The 15,664-nt window shown below is 44.5% G+C and overlaps 1 protein-coding gene across 1 annotated transcript in view; it reads right to left on the minus strand.

Moving 5' to 3' along the window:
* LOC142775719 (protein APCDD1-like) overlaps nucleotides 1-15,664 on the minus strand; it is a 376,459-nt gene that overhangs the window by 161,020 nt on the left and 199,775 nt on the right. Inside the window, exons 3-5 of the mRNA XM_075877527.1 lie at nucleotides 13,228-13,491; nucleotides 11,273-11,423; nucleotides 8,213-8,362 (exon numbers count right to left, since the gene is read on the minus strand). Coding sequence (XP_075733642.1) covers nucleotides 8,213-8,362; nucleotides 11,273-11,423; nucleotides 13,228-13,491 — 565 coding nt within the window. The remainder of the gene's footprint in view (nucleotides 1-8,212; nucleotides 8,363-11,272; nucleotides 11,424-13,227; nucleotides 13,492-15,664) is intronic.

Genomic DNA, 15,664 nt, shown 5'->3' on the forward strand with positions numbered 1-15,664 from the left:
TGCCGTTTATGGCAGACACACGATTTCCGCTACTGAGGTCAGTCTCATTTCTTGACTGTGTGTACTTCATCACACACTAATGGTGAATGAAGCTTTTTATTGGAGCAGATACATCCTTACTATCGTGTATTACAATATTAGCTACAGTGGAACAGTGTAAGTCGCATCTCAGATATACCGCGGGTGCATTCCCCGTCCCCCTGATAGCCCTATATGTATGAGCAATTTGCATTGCATTCATAGAGGAAGAAAAAGCTAGGAGGGAGTAATGGGTCACGCAGGCAGTCTTGGTAATCGAACACGCCGTGTCAACCTTTTTGTTTACCTCGTAGTAACCATATATTTAAATAGTGAAGACTAATAATATAAGTAATTTAATTTTTATCATGAATTATGATGCGGCTCAGTAGCAGACTATATACAGCGATCCGAACGACTTCTTCGTGCCGTACGAAGGCTTATCCCCCAAGCTGCGCACGGTGGCAGTTTTTGTGTCTGTCAAACCCTCTTTATAACAACAAACCCCATTGATATTGCAAAAAAAAATGCTCAATTCTGTCAGTACAATTCACGGTACTTCTACGTATTTCCATAAGAGTTCAGTCATACTCTAGCTGGTTGTCAGTCCCTTTACAGTCAGTATTCCCCGTAACCGGCGTTAACGCTTTACACGGCTTGCAATCGAAAGAAAGCGGACTGCTTGAAATTCACCGTTGGTACACTATATTCATTATATAGTTAAGCACGAAGCTCTTGAGGACCTAGCCTTTGTCTTCCATTCTGGTCATGGTATAGAACCGTTGCCGTAGTCGAAGCATATGTGAGGCACACAGAAAGCTTTTACAATAGATTTCAGCGGAGACATAGGCTAGTTATAAGTTAAGATATCGCTGTTCCCGGCAAAAATAACCTATTCAATCAAGTGTGGATGAGCTCATCTCTTCTAAAATATGCGTAGCTGTTGAAGCATCGCAAGGAAAATTGTAACGCAAAGGCGCATGCCGAGTACTCTATGTTCCAACAAATTATATACCCGTATTAAAATGGTATCTTGCCACCGGTAAGATGGCCGGTCTTTGGATTCACTTTCGAGGCATATCCTCCAGTGCAGCAATTCCCGGAATCCTCAATTACCCAAGACAACTGAAAGCCGAAATAAATTCACATTTAAATACACACTTTGTCACTCAATTAACATTATATGGAGCAGCACCTGGGTAACGTACGGTTACTCACCGATACGATACTCAAAGCTTTGCTCACTGGTCATGATTCCCTACGAGATGTTTTCTCGAGAGGACTTAATGCTGCCGTGACTTGTATACATCGTGGGGCCTTGAAAAATTTTAAACTGATAGTTTCCTAACAAGGCGCAACTTTTATGCCATGATTGCATAATAAAACGTTTTTGAAACATTGAAACAGTTTTGTTCTTAGTATATTCAGGCCATTAGCTGCAAGCGTTAGCTTGATTCTTCGAAAACCCACCCCGTTCTCGTCAGTCATCTTCTCAGGGCTACAAGGCGTAATCGTTCATACGATAACGGATATATTGTTACGAAAAAAAAAACTACGATACGATTCACACAGTTGCTCTTCAATAACGTTTTTTTCGCTGCCTATAAACATTGTGTTCGCGAAGTTTTAATAACGAAAAGGCTCATTCTTCTACTGCGATATAGCTGCCTTGTTGAACTTGTCGGAAATACTTGCGCTTGCACCACAAGTGGAACGCTTACCACCATGTATCTTTGTAGAATAGCACCCAGCTTTCGGGACCAGCAGAAGTGAAACAAAAATTGGTGAGATCGACGCCATACACGCTCTTTCTCCTGGTTTGTATTTTGTTAAGGCAGCCTGGGTTACCAGATTTGATATGTAACTCTCACAGTGCTGTATTCAAATTGTAGTTGTCTACAGGACATATTTTCAAATTATTTACCCAAAAATGACCCATACGCAAAAAAGCACCTCTATTCATCATGATCGCAGCCACCCAGTCACTCCTTAACGAGAAACCATCACTCTAGACGCCCAAATGATAAGCCTAAGGCTGTCATACGTAAGATTCCACAGTTTAAAAAATTTTAGCGGCAGCCTAAGAGGTGAAAAGTTCCCTTGTGCGTATGTGACAGTGCTTGGCGGTAATATACATAGTTATGCAAGCGCAACACGTTATATTTGTAAAACGTTCTGGCGCTTATATAATTGGTATATGTATAGAAAAGGAACTGAACACTTTGCAAATGGGTGTTCATTCGGAAACTATAGCGCTACAAAAAGCTTTATTTATGCTGGAAAGTTCACGGCGAATATTGTGTCCCATTGGTGTTATCAGCTATACGAAGATAGTCAGCGACAACAAGTCTCCAAAACTGTTGAAAAGCGTGAAGTGTGTATCCGTTTTCAGTGTCGCCTACGTGGTGGACAGTTAGCTCAACACGGAAATGAACAGCTATAGGTGAACTACCGCGTTTACGTTTGACAGCAGTCAGCACGTTACGCTATGATCACGTCTCGTTGAATTACAAGCGGCAGTTTCTCACACTAGCCATGTGTGAGAGCAGGGTTAAACTTCAGAGGGTGGAGGGAGGTCGAAAGTTTATCGCAGCACCCCTCCTTTCTATTAAAACAATCATATTAACCATTTCCTCGAAGGGAACCCTGATAGGATGCGAAGCAGCAGCGGGCCGCACAGCGTTCACCGGGCTGAAACGGGTGTCGACGCGGGTGCTAGAAGAAAGGTTTGAAGCGAAAATCAGTGTAGCGTTTACTGGACTAAACGTTTGTTTAAAACGCGAAGACACGAGAAGAGAGACGCGTTGAAGACGCTTGCGCTTGGCTTCCTTGGCTCGCGTCTCGTCGGTGTAACTCGCGCACCGTCTCTATTCTCGAACGACGCGATCGGCGTTCTTGACTCGCACCTCGTCGGTGTCGTTGGTCTTTTGTTGTCGACGCTTGCGTATACGGCTTCCTTGGCTCGCGCCTCGTTGGTGTTCCAGGCGCGACGTCGCCATTGACGAACGCGATCGGCTTCGCTATTCCGCAATGCCGGCGAAGGCCGCGAAAGGTACCCGCACACTAGCGGGGAACATGCCCTGACGGCGTCCCACCCGTCGGCATGATCGCGCGGCAATCAGCGGCACGCTGTCCACATTGCCGGCGCTGCACGACCACAGCTGGGCTAGACGATGGTAGAGTTACTGTATATGGTATTTTAGGTAGCAGAGTTGCGCCACTGTTTTCCGGGCGCCGCTCGCTTCGCCTACAGGACTTCAGCGCCCCTATTCGCCGAGCGAGATCACGTGGTCATAAGTGGTTCAAATGCACTGCAGAGAAGCCAACGCTACGATGATTCCGGGCATATCAAGCGTGGTTGACATCGGCTGTTGTTTCACATTAGCTGTCGTGAGCCGCGATTGTAATACGAGCGCAATAGAGAGCCGTGCGTAATATGGGCGCCGCACGGGCACTCTCGATCGCTGTTCAGCTCGATTCCGTTGAAGGCGATACAAAAACACCTGGCTCCCTCACACAGTTAACGAATGAGTCCAACGTGACGAAACAATTTCATTCCAAACTGGTTCGATTGCCTTCAAAAGTGCAAAAATGATTCCATATTTGTAAATGAGAAAAACATCGTAAAAGGCAAAGCTAGTGTAACCAACTATAAATATTTATCTCACTGGTTCAAAGAGCTATGCACTTTGTTTTATTATTACATACCAAGAACATAACCATCAAATGAAGGCTTCTAGGTGTGACCGGAGCAACCGAGTTTCACTCATACTTTCAAAATATTAAAGAAAGCGAAAAAATAAATAAATCAACGCTAGTACCATAATCCCTCAATATTGAGAGACTATGTAGCACTTTGAAGCGCTAGCGTTGCTCCTACGCGGGTGGTGAGTGGCTTTCCCGCAAGACATTTGAACCAAAGATGGCGTATCTTGGCGCAATCTGCTACCTAAAGGTAGCATATGTATAACTATAGACGATGGCGCGCGAGCTCGCGCAGCGCGCCTACCCGCGGCTTCTTCTCGCCTACAGTTGGAGAAAGGTGGCGCGGGTGAATAGATGATGCCGACGTGAGGAGTGGGCCAGAACATGCGAGTGGTGGAGAGGGTGAAGTGAGTGAGATGACACGCGGCGAGCGGCGACAGGCTAGGGAAAGAGTGACGTCACGCGAAGGCACTGGGAGGGAAGGCGTGGCCTACTAGGCATCACCCCGGTGTTGAGGGACAGGGTTACACAGGCTAGCCAAAGAGCTGCTTCACATCTAATAAATGTATAGGGCAGACTCCCCCCCCCCCCCCTTGGATGACTAGGCGAAGCAACTGCCCACCCTCCACCGTGCGCCCCCCCTGACACTACCTATAAATCTCGTGGTAAGTATAGCACCACACACGTTTTGGCAAGCGCCGGCACCATGAAGAAGCTTAATGTTATTTCCGTATCGCACAGAGGTGGAAAAATTAGCGAGTTGAAAACAATTCCAGTTAGGCGACATTCACTGCAGTCACGTCAAGATAAGCACCATGCACGTCATTGTACTCTTCGTTGCAAACCACTGCGATCGTCGTGTCCTACCCCACAGTCAGTGATAGCTTCGGCAACACTCTGATACTACAATGCCTTCATTTTCTCAAATTAAGCGTGTAGTTTTATATGCGAAGAAGCTCTTTGACTAGCCTGTATAAAGCTGTCCCCCAATCTGTACCGTGCTTAACAGTACATTATGTTGGGCTAGTTGGTACATATTAGGCTGAAATACGTGGCCCAAGGTTGACAAAGAGAAAAAAAGACGAGACAGAAAGAGCGCCTCCCGTGGCCACAGGTGTTGGGGCGGTGTCAAGTAGGTCACGCCTTCCCTCGCACTGCGCGCATTTTGACGTCACTCTCTCCCTAGCCTGTCACCGCTCGCCGCGTGTCATCTCTCTCGCTTCACCCTCTCCACTGCTCGCAACGTTCGAGCGCACATCGAGCGAACAGTCTTTATCTGCGATAAAACTTACAGAAAACCCAACTTGCCTTCCATGTCTTTGTGTTTCAAAGAAACGTTTACTCGAGTAAAGGCTACACCAAGTTTCGCTTCAAACTGTTCTTCCAGCACTCGCGTCGACGCCCCGGGTCAACGCCGCGCACCACTGCTGCTTAGCATCCCATCATGGTTTCCTTCGGGGAGATGGCTCATCATTTTCATTTTGAATATCTGGGGTTTTACGCCCCATGACCAGGGCATGATTTAGGGACGTTACACTGGAGGGCTCCGCAAATTTTGACCATGTGCTATTTATCGTGTGCTGTTCTCGCACAGTACATGGGTCTTTAGCATTTCGCCTTTACCAAAATGCGGCCTCTGCGACCGGAATCAAACCTACGACCTTCGGATCAGCAGCCGAGCACCGTGACCTCTTATAGACCGAGGTGGACTAGCTTTTATTCTTGTTAGTTTAGTATATGTGTATCAATGACGCAATTTCACAATAAAGGGGCAGTCGCCACGGTAGTTGCTATTTCAGCTCTCATTAAAAATGTGAGTTTTCCTCCGACGGCAACAGCTGGCGACAGTGAATTTGACCACGTATGTGACGTGCTTATCATTTGGGACTGGCAGTTGATGCATCAGCCGATGTTCCAACACTTCGCAACCAGACTGAGTTTCGGTAGTTGTTGCGGAGTCGTATCACCTGACGAGAAATAGTCATGTGGATTACAAGGAGTCTAAGTGCATTGTACAACGCTGAATATAGATAGAGAGCAAACATATGATAAGTTTCTGAAATTTACGAGCAATGTTTTTAGTTGTTATTCACTCACTGACCCAATCGGAGTCTTCTCTTCTGGTGCTTTCGACGCACATAATAAGCCCACTGACATAACTTCTGCACCAACATTCACCTGTATCACATTATGGCGCAAACGACGTGCACATAAAATTGATCCAAATTTATATTGCGCACAGGTCCTTATCATAAATCCTCATTGTACACGGATCGCTTGTTACCTATCAATGCGCATTCAGGAAAAGAAAAGAGAATAGGCAGATTCCACGTACTTTGGGAATTGATGTTTCGCGAAACATGCGAATGGAAAGTGACTGTGTTGTAATTTTTATTGAACACAAAAATTACGAAACGATGCTAAAGATATGTACAAATATCGTGCGCTCAGACATATGTTCAACAGTCGCATATGTTTTATATGACCGGTTGTTTACAGTTGCGTAAGGATGCCAATAACAACATGGGTATTACAAGCGCCAAGCCGATACGTAGCGCTATTGCTTTTGATGATAGTAAGTCTGGCTAGAATTGAGTAGACCAACGTCAGTAGATAGCGCTCAAGTATACCGTTAAGGCTAACCTTACGTGACACCTGCATTTTGTTATATAGTTAGATAGCAAGCACTGTAACATGCAATTGACGTTTAACCAACATTACGTTTGCATAGGGTCTTTTTCGAGAGCGGTTTCGATGCCCGTGGTGGCGTTTTGACAAAATACTTGATTGCCACGCAGAATACGCCTTTTCCACGATGCCGCGGGAAATGCGCCTTTACCTAGCGTAAAAGTCGCGAAACGCCTCCTGGTCTCGGAGGCCCTCGTTCAAGCAATGTCTGTTCTCGCGGCCCCTACCAAACCCTACCGAAACGCCCGAGAACAGCACAGGAAAATGAAAAAGGCGGATACTGGGGTTCGATTCCTGCTGGAATCCTGACATTTATTTTTTGCGTTCATCGGGTCAACACTGCCGATGTCAGCTTTTTCTTAACGCTCTCGCTTTAAAATTACCCGTGTCCGTTGTCGTCTTTTTAGGCGACAACGGACACGGGTAATTTACCCATGTCCGGGTAATTAACACGGGTAAGATATAAACTAGGTCAATCACCTGTGGCATACCCCACCGGAATTATAGGGGCATGTGTCACACATGTCTAGCGGGAAAGGTTTGAAGGCGTATGTGACGGGATTGCCACAGTATGCCAGAGAGTCATGTTCGCCAAACCATCTTACGCTCTTCCATACTAATTTTGGTTTACCTCAAGTTCAGGAGGTGATCACGATATCACCCAGACGTTGCGGTCAGAGATAGATAGATAGATAGATAGATAGATAGATAGATAGATAGATAGATAGATAGATAGATAGATAGATAGATAGACGCAAAGTGCCTGCGGTGCGCAATGAAATGCGTCGCATTAAAAAATAAAACATTCGATTTCGTGCGAACTTCAAGGTCGTTTACGAAATAGTTTTAGTGAAGTCGCTTGAAAGGACAGTGGTCTGGCTGGTAAACAAAACTGCCCTGTGAACCGAACCATAGAAGTCGTGTCTGAGGTCACCTACTTGGGCACTGTGAATATGTCCCGACTGACATCATGGTTATGATTTTTCGCCGCCTGCGTCCATGCTGTGCCGGCCGCGTCTCCTTCAATGTTTTTCTGCCCTAATACCATCAGTGCGAACGATGACCAAGCTCCACTGCTCCTTTTCCTCGTACTCAATAAAGAAAAGGGACATGGCATTTTAGCTTTTTTATATAGGCTGCAAGTATGAAATAAACGTTAAAATCTACAGATGTTAACATTGTGTGGCGGAGGACACACCCTACAATTTCTACTCGAAAACTTTCACACCCTCTGGGTGCACCATACTGTCTTTATATATACACTTAACTTGTCCACCACTTCACCGTAGCTGTGGCATTGCACGTACGCGTCCGCTTCAGATACGGGAGGTGCGGGGTTCGATCCCCAGTGCTGGCCGGCCACCTATCCAGCAGCTAAACAGGGTACAGGCGAGCTTCGAGGGGCTGTGACGCGTCGCCCGAGTGGTGAAGCTTAATCTGCCTGGAGGAATCCCAACCCGTTGCGCGGGGACCCGGCTGTCCACCACTTCACATTTTGTGGTGGAGAGCTAGAAAAAATCGCTTCGCATATTCACACTGCACCACCTTCCTGCAGGCCTTTGTTAAAAAGTTGCTTATTCAGTTCTTACGAGGAGCTAAGATGCCAAAAAGAAAACAAAAAAAGAAAGCTCCGCCAATTTCACTGTTGAAGGGCATCTGCTACATATAGAATGCATTTATACCTTGCATATCCTCAAAGTTGATTCACCAATCCTGAAGGAGATGATACTGATTACGCGAACTCAGAGAACTCGTAAGTGATGTGAGAAACGCACAAATGCAAGTAAATGTGGAAACTTACACTTGCTTCGAGCAGCGGTGGCTGGTACGAAGTAGGCCGGTACGAGAGCCGTTTGCGCACGTCGCTGTGGATGTCGCCCAGGTACAGCTCGGCTGCAGGCGCATCGGATTGGCGCCGGTTCGGTAGAGGACCTTGGTGCACGATGCGGATCTGCTCGTGGCGGCAAACAGTCAGAACAAGTGAGAATACGCTATCGCAATATCTATTCTACGATAGCATTAACTTGCGCAAGAGTGGCTTCATAAATAACGCCACACACCTTTCTACATTCTATGGAGAGAAATTAAGAGTCTAATGAAAATTTCACTGAATACTGCCGTACGGGCCCATTGTAGTACTGCAGATAAAAAGAGTGAAAGATCGAATGATACGCACCATGGTGCATCACAGGCACAAAACGCGACGACGCAGGCATGTCACAATGCACAGCATACATGCGCAAAGCATTTTGTGGAGACAATTGTTTTGTTGGAAAGCCAAAAGCAAGAATCGAAAACCTTCTCGTCAAACGACTTAAATTGAAGCCGAAGGAAAAGGTCTGTTGGCTCAATTGCATGAACAGAGCAGCCAAAAACGTACAAGTAGATCAGCTATATCGCAGACTTCGAGGACGCTTGTCGGTATTCACAGGTCATGTCTTACTGTTTCCTGCAAATTCGTGCCAGTGCCTCGCCATTTTGTTCGTTATTGCACGTGGTGCTTGAAAACCCCGTGCTCGCTGTTTATGAACTCTAAGGCCGCACGTCACCGTGCTATATTGGGACATTTTTAGAGACTTGATCGAAGTGTGGATGGACGAAGAGCATCATGCATGCTTCCATGTTTTCAGTAGGCGCTCTTACATATTGCGTATTAGAGAATTCAGTCAAGAACGCACGTGGGCTCCCATTTTGTTCCTATGTGATCAATATCCATTTCTTGTTTATCGTACATGAGAAGCTGAAAAAGCAATGCGTGTGTCCGCGAACTCCCCCACAAATCAGAGATAACACCTGGGAAAAAAAATTACGAGAGCGAGACTCCTGTGCATATATTGGATCGGCAAGTAGGCATTCCAGCTCTAATTTGTGCCAATCTCAGATTTCCCATTGATAACCACAACTTAAGCAAATTAAAAGAATAAAGTTCCCAGAAAAAAAGCTTTTTAGTAGTGTTACGTCTTCCCTAAGAAAACGAGCAAACCAATGTCATGAATGGTTTGTAACGAATGACCACAAATGAATAATTAACTTGCTCTATCTTGGCTGCTATGGCAAAAATAGCGATCGCATGTGTTTAAACGTAGTAGAAGTGGTCGGGTTTTTTGAAGATTGAAGGTCACACTACCTTATGCTGCACGTAGGGGTACATGGCTAAGCGCCAGAACATATCATCTCGCTTCTTCTGACACGTAATTCCAATGGCGACGCGTCTCCACCAAGCTTAAGAGTGGTTGAACCGTGGTTGATTATTACTAGAGTTTTTCACCGCAGTGAATATGCCTATATTGATGAGATAAAAAATGACACCCTTCTGCACTCTCCATTTATTACGTCTGTTGCTGCCCGCTCACGATCAAAATCGCATTGATGGTGACGCCAGAGAACGGGGCGTGGCCATGTTACCCGCACACTACCAGTTTTACGTACAAGAGTTTTTTTCTATTAATTCAGACTTTACTCAATTACGAGCTAAAATGCGCACGTTGTATATAGGGAACGTATGCGAAATGAGAAGGAACAGCGTCTTATCTGGGGCTACATGTAATATTCCCTCACATTTGCTGTTCGTCTTAGTATATTTATGACTGCATGACTTAGGAATGTTACTAATTGGCGTATGCTATTCTTAACAATAGCATACGCACGCGTTCACAAAGGTTTGTTTTTCACTTGGAGCGATTTCTCATAGCATTGAAGGTTCAAGCGCCAGAAACACCTGTTACGAGTGGCTGACAACAAGAGGAAGACACTTCAGACAGTTACTCACTTCAGGCAGAACGAATTTTCCCAAGAAAACATCCTTCTTGACAAATATATTTTCAGTTACGGGCATTCTTGAACGTTAATCGCACAGATCTTTTTTCCAATCTGTGCGATATACCCCCAAAGCATGAGTGGTTTAAATTGCCATTTAATATAAGCCAGCCAAGCTGATCACTTGGAAGAAACGCGACTTTAGTTGATAACCTGCAAGTATATACAATTTATAATTTACCGCTGAAACAAAAGCTTAGCAAACACTAGTAAGCCTTCTGGTGGAACTGGTAGTATGTAAGTGAAACTATTCTAACGAATTTAACTAAGCAAGCTTTGTGACAGGCTCCCACCCATCAGATTGGTGCAATTTGTAAATTGAATCGAAGCATTGGCCTCGTTATCTGCGTCAGAATCGCACAGTCATGTTAGTTGGACGTGTGAATATTTAAATAACGGTTTAACAGAAAGAAGCATGTATTAGTGCATAGAAACAGATAAGCGAACGAAAGTTCTGAGCTAGAACTTATTGCGGAATCCCCAGTTTTTGCAATAATTTATTCATCTCCAGGACTGCGTTGTGATTAGCGATAACATTTGGCTTATTCCTTGCGAGTGTTTTTATTTATCATCTCCAGGACTGCGCTGTGTTTAGCGATACATTTAGCTAGTGATTAATCCTTGCGATTGTTTGTATTTATGCGTTTTACAACTAAAAGAATTCCCACATGAAAGAAAACAAAAAGTTCAAGCGATGGAAAATCGTTCAACAATGAGTATCGCTAGAGCCACAGTTCGGACACGAGGACTTGTCTACATCATAGTAGGCCTGATGTCTGGGCCTGAGGTCAGGGCAAAGACGAGGCCTCTTATTTAAAAGTTGGCTCTAGCGACATCGCTTATTCAATAATTTTTCGTAACGTGAACGGTTAAGATTTAACTGTAAGAAAGTTTGCTATTTTAAGACAGACGGGTGCAATTGAAAGTTTTTGCATTGAACGTGTCCGTAAGTCTGAAGGAACTTGTAAGGAACATATAATGAAAAAAGTTGCACAGTGTCCAAGCCGAAGGTTAACTTCCGGTCAATTGGCGGTGTAGGACGCACCAGTTGTAGCTCGTTGAGGGTAAACTGCAGGCCCCCTGTGCAAACAAAATCTTCGACAAGCGGCTTGTCTGCAATTCGACCTTCCACGAAGCTGACAAGGCGATACTTTAGGTACGTCTCCCAGGGCCGCTTGATTTCTCCCGGGCACGACCTGTCGAGACGAGAAACACCGCAGTAAGAAATCCCCTGTCTGCTACCATCGCTTGGTACGTACGTATATGAATGACAATTTTGCTGTACTGCCTCAAAACAGGTTATCTGCGCCTTAACGAAGCATTAAACTTTATTGCAAGAACTATGGAGATGTTTTTTATTTAAATTTTTTTCATTTGTTTATTCTTTTTGGGTGTGGCGAGTTATGTACGTGGCTATATATTTCTATACATGAATAGACACTGCGATACTAGGCGAAACATTACTTACTAATTAGTATTGATAAGTAACTTAACAGCATAGCCCCTTATTTTTCATTTACCTTCCCCTCTCTCTCTCTCTCTCTCTCTCTCTCGCAATATGTGAACAAAAAGGAAGCAGTATCTGTATGCTATAGGGCACGAAAAGAAGAACGCGCTAAATTTCTATAAAAAGCGAACAATCATTACGTGCGCACTCTTCAACAATGCCAGCTTTCTTTCTAAAATGACTGCGTCGACACCCGTTAAAAGTGCGGGTTCACTCGCGTGAAATCCGACACAAACGCACCGAGTCCGGAGCTGCGCCCTAACACGCTGGCGAGGCGGCGTTTAAACGAGATGATATGCGGCGCGCTGTAGCGCCCGAAACAAAACAGAATCAACAGAGCCAGCAAGGAGAACACATAGTGCTGTTCATCGTTGCTGAAAGCGAGTTCAGGCATGAAGTCGACTCAACTGCCATGTACACGCACTTAGCCAAACTACTCGAGCTAAATCAAACTCTTTGGAGTAGGCATACTAACCAATGCAAAATTAACAGCAACAGTAATAACAACAAAAAAACTGTAGTTGCGATAGTATGATAAGAACTGCTTTCTACAACTGTTTCCGGCTCATATCTTCAGCAAAAAAAAAAAACCCTCAGTGGACAAACGAAATGATTGGGCACCTTTGAGAAGGTTCTTATCCGGTAGTTAGGCCGCTGAAGTTTTGTAATGTTCGTTGACTCTCTGCTTTTTTTTCTTGTCCATCATAAATACGTACTGAACACTACAATGGTGTTTCAGATAATGACAGTATTCTCAAGCAGGGCTGGCGCTTGCTAGATTGATAATCATATTTCAAACATTGGCTACCAATATGCCGCTTGAGCATCTCTGTAACGCACAAATTTGTGTGATAGAGGCGCTTTTACCACGTCGAAGTTAGTCATAACGTAATCTAGAAAGATACCTGGCAAACAAAATGGAAGTTTTTATTTATTTCCAAGCCCTGCAATTTTACTTGTTGCAAATTCACTGAGTAAAATTAGAAAACACAGAGTTGTGTTTTTGCGACGCCCCCACGAGAAGCACAGCTATTCGTAAACACGTTTATTTTCATTTTTGTATGTCTCTTTCCATGACTGTTCGCAGAAACTATGCATATTGATGCAAAATGAAGATACACGCATAAAACCCCTTGTTTAATAATGTTCAGTCAAGATAAACCATACTTGACAAGTGGGGCTGTTGCTTCAGCTTATATACAATAACTGCTGTGAAAATACTACAGTTTGCTGAGACCAAGTGTTTGTTTGAGGCGTTCCGATGCAAGTTAGACCATTCTTGCACTGAAACTTGTTTGGGAAGTGCGGAGGCCTCCATATACTTGCAAAAGAAATCCGTGCTGAGGCAACTGCCATGACAAAACTGCAGCTGCAGTGCATGATCCAGTTGCGTGCGCAACACTTCGCTCTACACCCGCACGCCCTGATGTCTACGCGCGGATGATAAGCGACGGGCGCGCACAAGCGCAGCGTCATGAAAGCTGTTTTCGTACCTGTTGACTGCCCTACTGAGTCGCTCGGCCACTTCGGCAGTGTAGGCTATCACGTTCAGGTGGGACAGTGAAGCCTCGGCCTCGGTAGCCCCGGGCACCACCCAGGACAAGCTGGAAAGCTCAAGCCTACCCCAGCCATCTAGCGCATACGCCGGAACCGTGCACGAGCTGTCCAGGTAGAAGAACTGTACCATATGGAACTTGGAGTCATCGAAGAAGTGGTACTTACGAAGTACGAACTCTGGCCCCGACCGCACTTCGCACCTGCGCAAATGAAGTTCAGAGGTACACAGAGAGTGGTCAGAATATGGCGCGTCGTATTTTCAATATCACTTTAATTACTCAATGTTTTGTGATTAAAGACACTAAAATGAACTGACATACTACTTTCTTAGGTTTATATATTAATCTATTGAAATCACTTTAATAAATGGGAGTGCATTCACAGAAAAAATAATGAAGTCGCAGTTTTGCCCAAAGTGAAACACTGAGCGATATCGGTGTATAAATTACATGTTAAATGACAGAAAACTTAGTAATGAAGTATGCAAGCACGCGCGAACAGGCAGACATAGACAAATCTCTCTCTATACCCGCGAGCACTCAAATATGCCACGAGCAGCGCGGGCACAGATGAGAAAAGGCCTCGCCGTGGTAGTCACGTGATACACGCGCGTCATCAGCCGGCATCGTCGTCTACGTGTAAAGAGAAACGAACTGAGTACGGCTGTCCATTGACGAGAGCTTTTCTAGGGCTGAACGGGGACGAAAACCTTGCAGCCAGAGTCCTTGGATGCGTATGCACAAATGACCGCAACCTATTTCCTCGTGCAGAACAGTCAGACAGCTAGACTACTTGGAATCTCTCTCTCTCTCTCCCTTTCATCTTCTCTCAGGGGTACTAATATGTAGAGGCACAGACCAACAAAAAAAGAAGGCCTTCAAAAGCTGGTTTGCAGGCCAATGTAACTGTGAAGTGCATAGTTTCAACGTCGATTGGCGTACAGCATAGGGTAGATAGTTAGATGAAAATAAAATAAACGGCGTCCACGTATTTTAGTGCAGAAAAGACGAAAGTGTGTCGTGATGGTTAGGAGGGGGAGGAAAGGGAAGCGAACAAGCGAAGGCAGTCTGAAGCGGTACAATTAGCGTGCCGGTTGATCCGAATTTCCGTGCTCAAGCAGGCGGCTGTCATTAGTACTTCAGAACTGCGGTCGTGGTAGTTCAGAGATTAAAGTAATTCAGTATTAATAACTAGAACCAGGCTATTGAAATGTCGTCCGGAAAGGGTCCTGTTTTCCAGTTATGTCGGAGTTAAAAGTTCAGAGCTTGCTGTAATCTTCCGGCTATATGCGTTAGGCACGCGCACTCGTCCTGATTAAACAGAGGCTCCGCAAACTTTATCGCTCTAATATGACAGAGAGGGAATCAATCCGAAGAAACTAAATGCCGTCATTAGGCTGGGTAATCCCAGCTAATCAAGAGATGCGCCCTTTTAAAAATCGGCTGAGTGTAAACTCTAAAACTCTAATATGGCCTTGATTTGAGCAGCAGGCACCAATCAAAAGTCTTATTTGCGGATCTATAGAATAAGCTGCAATAACGATCAGCATATTTCACAGGAATGTATATTCAAATGAAGGCGTAGAGCGTTTGAAAGTTGAATCGTATCAGATCATTTTCAAGTGCTTTTCCATTACTAATGTTTCTCTGACCTTGAAGATAAAGCAGAAAGAACTGTATACCTAAGGGCTTGTTTTTGCGTGTTTTGACACAATACTAATGAGATCTAATAGACAATAATGCCAAAGATTGTATAAAAGTTATTAAAACCAATTTATTGTAAATAAGAAGAAAAATGGGTGAAAAAAGAACTTGCCGTCAGCAGGAAATAACTTGCCTGCTCACTGCAAGTTATTTTTTCCCATACTTTTTTGTCGTCTTATTTACCATAAATTGGTTTTAAGAACTTCCCCTATACATTCCTTGGCATTATTGTCTGTTAGATCTCATTTATATATATATATATATATATATATATATATATATATATATATATATATATATATATATATATATATATATATATATATATATATATATATATATATATATATATATATATATATAAATACGTGTAAGAGAGAGAGCCATGAGCTCCACAAACAAAACCCGGTTTATTGCGCCGCCACGGCCATACTTGAGCTTTCTTCAGGCAGACAGCATTGACCTATGCCGTTCGTTCTCCCCATCCGTTTCGTACAGCATTCAGGCGCGCACATTGGACCTAAAGAAGGGCACTGGATCAAAGCAAAAAAAGCAGCAGCAAATGCGAGCGGCGAACGTCGAGCTGCACCACCCAGCGTGCTCCTCAAAGTCTTCCCATGCCGCCTCCCAACAAGACGACACGGTGCCGCTCGAGAGGCCCGACTCTTCG

Source organism: Rhipicephalus microplus, chromosome X (assembly GCF_043290135.1).
Source record: "Rhipicephalus microplus isolate Deutch F79 chromosome X, USDA_Rmic, whole genome shotgun sequence".
NCBI lineage: Eukaryota > Metazoa > Arthropoda > Arachnida > Ixodida > Ixodidae > Rhipicephalus > Rhipicephalus microplus.